Source organism: Manis javanica, chromosome 10 (genome assembly GCF_040802235.1).
Source record: "Manis javanica isolate MJ-LG chromosome 10, MJ_LKY, whole genome shotgun sequence".
NCBI classification, from domain to species: Eukaryota; Metazoa; Chordata; class Mammalia; order Pholidota; family Manidae; genus Manis; species Manis javanica.
The window spans coordinates 111,627,110-111,639,658 of NC_133165.1; the positions used below are offsets into that span (position 1 = coordinate 111,627,110).

Genomic DNA, 12,549 nt, shown 5'->3' on the forward strand with positions numbered 1-12,549 from the left:
TATGCCAACCCCTAAGTGGACTCAGAGACCAACCCAGTCCTGAGGCATCTCCTCAAGTGGGGAGGACCAAATGCTAGATGAAATGTAGGCTCTCTGGGCTGTTCATGCCACAGCATGGCCACGCCTCCAATGCTAGCTTTGTAACCTGGCAGGCCTCCAAAGGTCGGTACCGGAATGTACCATCTGTCTGGCCCACTGCGAGAGTATGTTCAGCACATATCTCAATGCCTTTGAGGATTTTTATTCAGACCACCCCAGGGGAGTGGGCTTGATATCTAGATCTATGCCTTAAACTCTGGTTAGCCCCAGAATCCTGGGATAACCTTTCCATCCCCACACTTGCTAGGTTGTCATTTAATATCATCAAGGCCTCTCCCACCAAGACATTTCCTTTTTAACCAATCTTATAGGACTATAGTTTCAGACAGTTCCCCACTTGTAAGCCTGAACAGGAAATGGCTTGATTGCAGATAATTATGACTGCAACTCTCTTTGGCAAGAGTGTTTGGTAACTGTTATATTGCACTGAACTTCAGCTCAACATTTCATTTGATGCATCTAATGATTTACTAGAGAAAGCTCCAAGCTTATGGTTGCTCTCAATGAAAGCCACCATTACACTACCCTCTTCTAGAATGGCATACTTCTTTTCTAACCCAAAAGACTGGCAGGAAAGTATGCTCATGCATCCACCATTTTGGCTAAGTAACTGTATTTGAACCTGGTTTTCTATAATGAGTCCAAAAACAACCTCACAATAATTGGCTTATTCTGAACATTTTAAGTTATAGAGGATAGACAAAAATAAATCTATTAGAAAGGCGACTAAAAAAGTTTACATACACACACACACACACACACATATACATACCTAAATAGTTTGTACATACATATATACCTCAAAATTCATTCTAAGGCTGCATAACATCAAAGGACAGGATATATGTTAACCTAACTATTGTGACTATAATCACTTCTCAGTGTGTGTAGCCCAGGTGGGAGTAGTTGTATCAATATACCTCTCATCAGCTTTTAACACATTCTTTACCAAAAATGTGAAAAATTAATGTCAAAAGTATTTATAATCAATCACTATGTGCTTGCCTTGGTTCTAAGTACAAGGTAGGAACTGAGAAGGAAAATGACCCTATACATTTATATAATACTTTACAAAGCTATTTTCACACATTTGATCTTATTTGACCCTATGAGTTAGGACTACCAACATCATACCCATTATACAATGAAAGGAACTAGTTTGCCAGCTTAGAGCAACTTGGCCAAGTCTCACCATTGGCAAGATTGAGCAAGGAACTTCAGGTTCCTGACTGAACCTCGGTGCTGGAGCACTAGCGGCCTGCCACAAACAGGCTTCTGCCCTCAAGAAATTAATCTCTGACACCTAATACCAGTATTTCTCCAATGTACCATTTCTTCCCAGTAAGTATTACCAATCTTCTGGTCCAACATAATTCTGAATCAAATTCAAGACAATTACAGGAAAAAGTTATTTATTAATATCACTGACAAAAGATGAGAGTTCCTTCTGAAGGCTTGAATTATTAATATGAGATTGAACAAAACTGAATTAGGACAGAGTGCTCAAAATCTGTTACTTTGGAATACATTTTGCTTATGGGCATGACACTGCCCTCTAGTGTCAGGAAGCACAGTAAACCTCAGAAGACAAACTCAGCTAATGCATATTAACCACCTACTATGTATAAACACACTTTGCTTAGCATTCTGGAGGGGAAAAAAAGAGAACAGGTTAAGGCTATCACACACATTCAACCATAAAAATTATATAAGCCCCTCAGGGAATTTATATATATTATGGAGCAAGTAAGAAATGTAAAACAAATCACTATCATCAAAGACAGTGCTGTGTTTTAAGACTTTGCAGATAATAAATTACTAGAGTACAGAAAGGATTAGATACGCTTCAAGGGAGAAGCAGCATATAAGCTATCTTTGAAGGGCTTCATAAACTAGATATGAACAACATGAGCCAAGACCTGAGGGTAGGAAATACTGTAAGGTCAAGAACGTAACTGATAAGCTCCAATTTAGCGGGAGCATTAAGTTTGTGAAAGGGAGGAATAGAAGGTAAGCTAGGAAGGCTGGCTAAGGTCAGACTGCGAGGGCCTTAGCACTGTGCCATCTACTACAGTAGCCACTTGCCACATACGCTATTTAAATTTAATTAAAATTTAATTAAATTAAAATTTCAGTTTCTCAGGCACTACAGCCTCATTTCAAGTCTCAACAGCTTCATGTGGCCAGTGGCTACATATTGAACAGTTCAGATACAGTACTGGCCAGTGCTGTACCAGAAAGCTGTATTAAACCACAACCTGCCAAGGCTGAGCAATCTTTCAACACTCACTCTTCCTAAAAAATATGATCCTTGCCAAATAAAGAAAATCACAGGTCCTAATGCCATAAGGGGCAAATTTAAAAGTTTGTTTCCTATCCTTCTAGGCATTTTCAACTGTCAACTAAAATAATGAGAAAAGTATCACACAGGGCTTCCTATAATCCTACACAATTATCTCTAAAAATGTGTGCCAGTTTTTAGAATCTTTATCTTTATCCCTCAAACACCTGCTTATCCCCAAAAAAAGTAACATCAAACATCCTTAATACTTTCACAATGCACAATCTATCATTTTGTACAGTTTACAAAATGACAGTCATTAAAAAAAAGTGTGTATATATATATATATATGTAGAAAACATAATTTGAGTCCTCTAAAGATCCAGTAAATACACAAAATTCTAAGCACAATATAAAAACAGAAAAACATTCAGCCAATTGCCTAGGGTGGTTATCTAAAATAACTATTCTGATCCTACTTAAGACAACGAGTCTGCATTTCTATTTATGCACTTAAAACAAAGTATTCTTAATGATCAAATTGGGAATCTGAAACACTACAATCCTCTGGGTTACAAAAAGTCAACTGTAGCAGCCCAAAGCCTTAAATTCTAAACCATACTGTCTCTCTGCCTCCCAAATAATCTTCCCTCTAATGTAGCCGTGGTGTTTCTTTGACAGTGATCTACATTTCTAAACACTGAAAGAAAAACCAGCTGCCTCTCAGCCAGTTTTTTAAACTATATTCTTTGCAAATTGGGCACTGGTAATCACTCATCTCCTCGTCAGCGAATTCATTCATTGTCAATTCCACATGCTCAAATCATCCTGTCAAGTGTTAGTAAAGATTCAGAGATCATAAAAATTCAAAAGAAATGTCTAAGTTTTTAAGAAAGTAGCATTTATGTAATCATTATTAGAGACCACACATAAATTCTGATAATGAATAATAGAGGGTTTCCAGGCTAGGAGAGGAAAAATATTGATAATTCTTTTCCATTCACATTTGACACAATTTAGATAAAGTTCCTATACCCTTTTTTTCCCACAACCCAGAACTCAACTGAAAGAATTTTCCTCAAATTTAAAACTGAACTTTCCTGCAGAACTCAAATGTGTCCATTCCACTCCCAAAGAAAGGATTTACAGCAGTTTCACAATATAAAAGAGGGATGTCCCCAAAGGTAACCTCCTTTATGGGTGTTTAATAAACAGTGTCCTGCTATCTTGCACATGCCTGGGTATAATTCTAATGTAATCCTATGATTACTAAAAAGATCGGTAAGGCCAGTCCAAATTGTTTACCATAGCCAAAACTATCACGCAGTACAAGTAAAAAGCCTTCTAAGTGTTATTTTATTTGAAATTATGGTATCTTAGTGTTACGAGATCTTACAGGTTATCTATCCACGTTCACTATTTAACAGATAAAAGAAACCGAACTCATCATCAATAACTCCCTATTTATTTGTTTTATTGATAAAATACTGCATTTGACCAACATAAAGGGGAAGAATCCCACCTTACTAAAGAAAAGGTTTTTCTTTCTTCTTCCATAATCTAGGTTTAGTGTATGAGCTCTGCATGGGTATAAGGAAAGCAGTCAGAAAGGGAAACATCCTTTACACTGTCCCATCAGGTCATGAAATATACCCTGCCGTACTATGCTCAGTTACTGCTGAGTGCTCAGCAAGCTTTAAGAAAACCCCTGGGAGAATAAATCACCCAAAGTCAAAGCTTGGATGTCTATAGATAAATAGGGAGGGGATAAAAGACAGGAGTAAGTTGAGGAGGAAACAAAAGCATGCAAATCCCAAAGGGATAAATATGCCAACCTTCCCGCAAACTGTGATAAGGGGCCAGGCACAATGCTGAGTAGCTGTCCTTTCCTGGCTTCAGGACAATCCATGAGAGTGGCGGAATCCCGCAGGTGGGTTGATGAATCTTGGTCTTCTCCTCCAGCATGCTGGGGGAGATAAGAGACTCCAAAGGCCAGTGTTGCAATAAACCCGTCTTCCTTACCTCACTCCTTAGAGGCCATTTATTATTTGCCGAAGATCTGATTAGCATTGCTCTTTAGGTTAAAGCGAGTACTTCATTTTTGCAGTACTAAGCATTGTAAGAACAGCTCGATCCCTAGTTTACTTAGGGAGTGGGACATTAAAAGCAGTGACAGCAGAAGGTCAGAATCAGTAAGTCTCCTGGAAAACATTTCTTCCTGTCAGCATTGGAACTGGACACAGACACCTCCCTCCTCTACCCAAATGCCAGAAAGCAGGACTGGGATGATTTCAATGTGTAGCCCTGGAAGAGAAGAGGGTTCCCTTAGAAAAAATGCTCATAGCAACCAACCAACCTCATTCACCCAAAATAGTAAACAGTTGGTTTCTCTGCTCAGAACCAAAAGGCTTCTGCCAGACAAGCAGTGTCACATGACCAGGTTCCCTCTTCTCTTCTCTGCCTCCCTCCCTTCTTTTGCAAAGTCTGCAGCAAAGTGGAACAGGGAGCTATAACACTGCACTATTTTATTTCACTTGACATTTGTTTTTAAAATGTTTACAGATGAAAGATACCAAATTGGGAGGAAGGGGAGGTACTAAGGGAAAACTTTGGAAGAATTTACTTTGAAATAAGCCATATCATTGCACTGAGAAGGGTATCATAAACATAATGGTAAACTGGAAAATGTGCCCAATGGATGAACACATGATTGAACAGACTTCTTATCAATTTACAAACATTTTGCTGATAAAATCTCTAAAAGAAGATATAGCTCAGCACCTATTTGACTTTCTCCATTTAGAAAGAAAATAAAGGCACTTAAGATGCTGGCTAGTTTCAGAGACAATGTATTGCAACAATTGTGGCAGGCCACCATAAATCTTGAGATTCATACCCCTTATCTTGTCAAATTCAACTTACATTTTATTTTACTCCTTAGGTGTCACAATCCCATCATTCCTGGGTAGGCAATCAGGCTAGCTATACCAACAGACTGAACTGAAAAACCTACCCTGCTAATTATGGAAACAGCTGCCTCCATGCCACTTACTGGCATCTTCATCGAAAGGGGTGAGGAGGGGTGGCAAACAAGGCGAGCAGCACAGCTAAAGCCAGAGGAGCCACCATCTTCTCCCCTCAAAGCTCCTCGCACTTGTTACCTGAGCAAAGCACACACTGCAGAGGCACAGAAGCCAAAACCTCTATGCTGAGCAATTTGTTCCAGTAGGAAAATAGGTAAAGTATAAGAATCACTTGTGTCACCAACATCTACAGTGGCTTCTATCACAGGACCAACCAGGGGGCTTTGAAAGTAAAGCCGCTCATCCTCATCCACCCCCCTTGCATTGTGAGATGCTCAATAAATATTTGTAAAATGGAAAGAAGTGAAAAATGGAGATGAGAAAGAAAAATACTTGTCAAAATCATAAGTTTGAGCAACACCTTTTCCCAATAAGACCATGCACTGATAGTTTTTTGACTAATGTCAAAATATAAATACTGCCAATAAGTAATTTGCTGGCAAGGAAGAGAAGCAACTGGAACTCTGAGACACTACTGGGGAAATGCAAAATGATAACGCTACTTTTGAAAACAGTTTGGAAGTTTCTTATAAACTTAAACTTACACTTGCCATAAAATCCAGTAATCCCATTCTGACTAAACAAAGAGAAATGAAAACACATGTCCACATGACAAGGGTACGTGAAAATTCACAGCAGCTTTCTCTTAACTGCCAAAATGTCCTTCAACTTATGAATGATGTAAAAAATTGTGCTACATCCATACAACAGAATACTACTCAGCAGTAATAGTAATTTTTAAAAAAACCATAAAGTACTACTATGGGCAAAAGCATGTGCAAACCTCAAAAGCAGTAAGCGGAATAAGAAAAACACAAGGCCTAGAAATTAAATGATTGCATTTATATGAAATTCAGGAAAAGGCAAAACTCTCTAAGGGCAGAAATAAGGTCAGTGGTTGCTAGGAATTGGGAGTGGGGAAGGAGATTGTCTACAAAGAGACACAATGGAACTTTTAGATGGAAGTATTCTACCTACCTTCATTATGTTGGTGGTTTAACTTTTATCAAAATTTATTAACTGTATCCCTAAAAAGGTGACCATTACTATATATAAATTGACCTCAATTTCTTAAAATGCAGATTACAAAATATTATGTATAGAGGCAGAATAGAATAGTAGTTAAGAATATAGGCTCTAAGCTGGATTGCTTGGGTTTCAATCTTGGCTCTACCACTTACTAGCTGTGTGACTCAAGACATTTAACATCTCTATGCCTCCATTTCCTCATCTGTAAAGTGGGGATAATAGTACTCACCTCATAGAGTTGTTGTAACACATTAAGTTAATATATATATAAAAAGCACTTAGAACACAGCCTATTCTATAAGCACTCAGTAGATGCAAGCTGTTGTCATCACACAATTATGTAACACATACACAAACACATCTCTATGCACAGGAGACAGTGGAAGGATAGTCACTTTCTGGATGGTGGGAATAGGATGATCCAACTTTTTCTCTCCCTTCTGTATCTTTATCTTCTGAATTGTCTACATCAAACAAATACTGCCTAAAAATTTTTTTCCTTAAAATAACAATGAAAAACACTGCACTGGGATTCAGAGGTCGTTTTTTAGTTTTGCCGCTAACTACCTTAGCTGCATGGCCTCAGGGTGTCACCTTCATCTCTAAAAAGTCTGAACTCCAAAATTGGAGGAGCACACAGGTATCCTCCAATTCTACAATGGAATGGTTCTCTAAGACTTATGGTGAAACTTGGGAAGCCACACCCTTTATTTTGTTTCACCAGGCACTGTGACACAGACAGATGAAACACCCAAGTCCCTGCTCTTAGGGAGCTTACAATACAAACTGTTCAAAGAAACAGAGACAGACAATCCATCAACATGTAACTGCTTGGATGGGAACACAAAGAGGGGCTCTGAGCTGGGTTTGGAGAAGTCAGAGAAGACACTGAGCCAAGTCCTGGTTTGTTTGTTTGTTTTTAAGTCAAACCAAAGATAGGGAAGGGAATTCTAACCAAAGGGAAAGGAAACTACAAAATCAAAAGGTGTGAAAACAACAATTTCTTGGGGAATGGAAGACATATAAATAGAGAAAGGACATCTTGACAACAGTATGGGAATGAAGAGGGCCAAGACCAGTAGCAGGGAGGTTGGTTAGGAAGAGACAAATGAACATTCAGGCTGTTGATAATCTCCAGAAATCATATGGGACTGTAAATTTTTAATCTTATTCAAACGTCTATATATGCCATGAATAAGCCAGATAAATATTAGTCTCAGATGTACTTTTTTCAGTGGTCCGGATGTCACCAGCCAAACTCTCCACGTTACAAAATGGTGACAAAATTAGGTGTACAGTTGTTAGAAGGGGAAAAATCATCAGATGATGTCCAACTACTGCTGGCTCCTTCTCATTATTTCATTGTCTTTGACTCTTCACATGTTTCAAAGTCAACAGCGGCTCTTCCAGCACAAGGCCCTCAATGATCTTCTCAGAAGCAAGAGTACTGCACATTCACTTTTCTGCAAACCCAGACATTTTTCCCTAGAAATCAGGTTGTCCAGCAGCCACTGACTCACCCAGGGTTACATGTTTTGCTTTATAGACATCAATCCTCTAGTTCACATAGATACATACTAGCTCTAATCTGAGGACAGCACAAATGGGAAAGCCATTTTAACTACATGGTGTCTGTAATTTAGGAATCTGAAATAATTTGAGTCCTTTGAGATAGTGAGTTTATTGAGCTCCCTAAAAAGTACTATATTCAGAGACTCAATTCCAATGTGGAATGCTTCATAATTTTAAAAAGAGTAGTATCCTTCATCACACATCTTAAGTTGAGACTCTAAGACTATTCAACAAAAAAATCTATCAGTACTGTTACAATCAATAGAAATTTTATCACTACAAAGAAGGTATCAACATTTCCCAAAATATTTTTTAAAATAAACTATCAAGGTTGCACAGGCCCACTAAAAAGATTTGGTTAAATTTAGATGACAGTAATTAATTTCATACCTTTAAATGTAAATGGTGAAGTTAAGAATTGAAAGCTGGATTGGAGGTGATGAGCCTTCTCTGTAAAAGCTGTTTTAAGAAAACAATATATTGTTTCATAATTGGAAATTTAAAAATTCAAAATTGACTACCCTTTGTAGTTTAAAAAAGAACCTAGATTTCTCAAGTTTCTTAGGTCTTAAATGCTCAGGTAATCTCAAGTTAAATGCTGCATCTGGTCAGATTTTAGGCCATGGTTATGAATATACTGACACATTAGCCTTTCTGTTAGGAAACAGCAACTTTTCTGATTAACAAAACTAGGTGAATGGTGAGGAACAATTAAAATTACCTGTAGCCCTTATATATTTATAAAATCAAGAGAACCTGGAACCACCTAAGATCCTGAACAGCCAAAGCAATCCTGAGAAGGAAGAATAAAGTGAGGTGGATCTCGCTCCCCAACTTCAAGCTCTACTTCAAAGCCACAGTAATCAAGACAATTTGGTACTGGCACAAGAACAGAGCCACAGACCAGTGGAACAGAATAGAGACTCCAGACATTAACCCAAACATATATGGTCAATTAATATATGACAAAACAGTCATGGACATATAATGGGGAAATGACAGCCTCTTCAACAGTTGGTGTTGGCAAAACTGGAAAGCTACATGTAAGAGAATGAAACTGGATCATTGTCTAACCCCATACACAAAAGTAAATTCTAAATGGATCAAAGACCTGAATGTAAGTCAAGAAACCATAAAACTCTTAGAATACAACATAGGCAAAAATCTCTTGGACATAAACATGAGCGACTTCTTCATGAACATTATCTCACGGAGCAAGGGAAACAAAAGCAAAAATGAACAAGTGGGACTATATCAAGCTGAAAAACTTCTGTACAGCAAAGGATACCATCAATAGAACAAAAAGGTATCCTGCAGTATGGAAGAATATATTCATAAATGACAGATCTGATAACGGGTTGACATTCAAAATATAAAAAGAGCTCACAGACCTCAACAAACAAAAAGCAATTAATCCAATTAAAAAATGGGCAGAGGAGCTGGACAGTTCTCCAAAGAAGAACTTCAGATGGCCATCAGACACATGAAAAGATGCTCCACATCGCTAGTCATCAGTGAAATGCAAATTAAAACTACAATGAGATATCACCTCACACCAGTAAGGATTGCCACCATTCAAAAGACAAACAACAACAAATGTTGGCGAGGATGTGGAGAAAGGGGAACGCTCCTACCTGCTCGTGGGAATGTAAATTAGTTCAACCATTGTGGAAAGCAATATGGAGGTTCCTCAAAAAACTCAATAGAAATACCATTTGACCCAGGAATTCCACTTCTAGAAATTTACCCCAAGAATGCAGCAGCCCAGTTTGAAAAAGACAGATGCACCCCTATGTTTATGGCAGCATTATTTACAATAGCCAAGAAATGGAAGCAACCTAAGTGCCCATCAGTAGATGAATGGATAAAGAAGATGTGGTACATATACACAATGGAATATTATTCAGCCATAAGAAGAAAACAAATCCTACCATTTGCAACAACATGGATGGAGCTAGAGGATATTATGCTCATTGAAATAAGCCAAGCAGAGAAAGAGAAATACCAAATGATTTCACTCATCTGTGGAGTATAAGAACAAAGGAAAAACTGAAGGAACAAAACAGCAGCAAACTCACAGAACCCAAGAATGGACTAACAGTTACCAAAGGGAAAGGTACTGGGGAGGATGGGTGGGTAGGGAGGGATAAGGGGGGGAAGAAGAAAGGGGGTATTATGATTAGCATGCATAATGGGAGGGTGGGAGAAAGGGGAGGGCTGTAAAACACAGAAGTAGTGATTCTACAACATTTTGCTATGCTGATGGACAGTGACTATAAGGGGGATTGTGGGGGGGACCTGGTATAGGGGAGAGCCTAGTAAACATAATATTCTTGATGTAATTGTAGATTAATGATAACAAAAAAAAAAAGAAAGAAAAGGGGGATTACTCCCTGATAGGATAAAACTAACTGTAAATCAACAATTAATGCATGCTTTAAATATCCTTAATTTTGATCATTTAAAGGGTGTCAGATGATAAGCTATGGAAATACATTTTTCTGATAATATTCCTTTCTCTTTAAAAAAAAAAAAAAGCAGTTCCTGTGTGGTGATCTCCAGTAAGTTCTTCACAATGGGATAAAGGGCATATCAAAGTGTGGGCAAAGGGTTTGTTTGTGTTTATACAGAGGAACAAAGCCTAATTTGGCTACCCAGAAAACTAATTAAGATACGATATGAAGAACTTCCAACATCAACATTCTCTGGAAGAGTCATTCCAGAAGATGATCATCAAAAAACTTCAACAAAGATCCTGGCGCTGTTGCAGTTGTAGCTGCATTCATCCCCCCGGTTCCTGGACTTGCCATTGGAATGAAGAAGGAGATATCTAAGCTGGCCTGTGCATACAGTAAAACAACAAATTTGACTGGATCTATACTGTTGGAACTCAACCAAGAATTAGGAGAAGTGCAAGTTGCAGCGCTCCAAAATCTTGCGACTATAGACTATCTACTGTTAAAAGAACATATGGGATGTGAACAGTTCCCAGGAATGTGTTGTTTTAATTTGTCTGATTTTTCTCAAACTATTCAAATTCAGTTAGACAATATTCATCATATCATTGATAAGTTTTCACAAATGCCTAAGGTGCCTAACTGGTTTTCTTGGTTTCACTGGATATGGCTGGTAATTGTAAGTCTGCTTTGGTTATGTAACTGTATTCCTATTATGTTAATGTGTGCACGCAACTTAATTAGTAGTTTAAAACCTATACATGCTTATGTTACTCTACAAGAAGATAATGTCAAAGAAATAATCAATCTTCCCATGTTTTCTTCCATCTGCTACTTCTATAGCTTTTCTTCTTCCTTCCTAATTACAACCCTTTAGTTGAATTCGTGCCTCATATCGAATTTACCGAGTATCATAATTCTTCCAAGTGGTAAAGATACCTCAAGACAAATGCTGGGCATAGAAGCCACAGGGCATAAATCTGCAAGGAAGTAAAAAGCTAACCTTTTCAAACAATATGGCTTCTCTCTCACTTACCAACTTTACATTTCCCTGTATGGCCCCGGAAGATCACTGGTTAGCCAGAGACAGGTAAGATTCCTCAAGGGAGGAACAACCTAAGACAGGCAGGGGGGCCATCAGGTGAGAAATTGGGGATCAACAGAGGTGAGGCTTAGAACCTCTCCCCCTGTTTTGAGAGAAATCTTCTGCATCCATGGATGTTTTGTTGCCCTTGTCTAGCTTGGATTAATACTTAGTCTATAGGCACACACCTGATCATCTACATTTGCCCTCTTACAGCACTAAACTATGTTTTCTACCTTTATCTTGCATCTACCTACCACTTCAGCATTTTATTAAAAATAATAATAATAATAATAATAATAATAATAATAATAATAATAATAATAATAATGGAGAGATGTGGGATTCACATATAAATCAAGTATAAAAATCAAACGAATATTCATATTTGACCTGATTGTTTATAGTTCATAATGCGTGATCAAAACCGAAAGTTTCTGTGATGACTGCCCTTGCACTGTTCACCATGTAAGAACTTATTCACTATGTTAGAATTTGTTTACCATGTAAGAACTTGTTTGTTATGCTTCAGAAGACTGGAGACTGTTGAGAATTAGGCTTGGGGTTGATTAATGATTGTGCATTGAGTCCCCTATACAGAATTTTATTGTTGTTAACAACCACTTGATCAATAAATATGAGAGATGCCCTCTCAAAAAAAAAAAAATAAAATAAAATAAAACCACAATGAGATATCACCTCACACCAGTAAGGATTGCCACCATTCAAAATGGACTAACAGTTACCAAAGGGAAAGGGACTGGGAAGGATGCGTGGGAAGGGAGGGATAAGATGGGGTGAGGGGGGAAGAAAGGGGGCATTATGATTAGCATATATAATGTAGGGGGAGGCACGGGAAGGGCTGTTGGGGCTATGGGGAGGACTTGGTGAAGGAGGGAACCTAGTAAACATAATGTTCCTCATGTAGTTGTAGATTAATGATAC

General features: G+C 38.1%; 1 protein-coding gene across 5 annotated transcripts in view; it reads right to left on the bottom strand.

The window, feature by feature from the left end:
- Positions 1-12,549, bottom strand: part of MRTFA (myocardin related transcription factor A) — a 127,546-nt gene that overhangs the window by 57,890 nt on the left and 57,107 nt on the right. Inside the window, exon 2 of one of the 5 annotated variants that reach the window (XM_037006904.2) lies at positions 8,455-8,523. The exons of 3 other annotated variants lie outside the window; for them this stretch is intronic. In XM_037006904.2, the coding sequence (XP_036862799.2) occupies positions 8,455-8,523 (69 nt within the window). Of the gene's footprint in view, positions 1-4,215; positions 4,361-8,454; positions 8,524-12,549 lie in introns of those variants that run through there. One more of the 5 variants, XM_037006903.2, reaches the window with a different exon arrangement.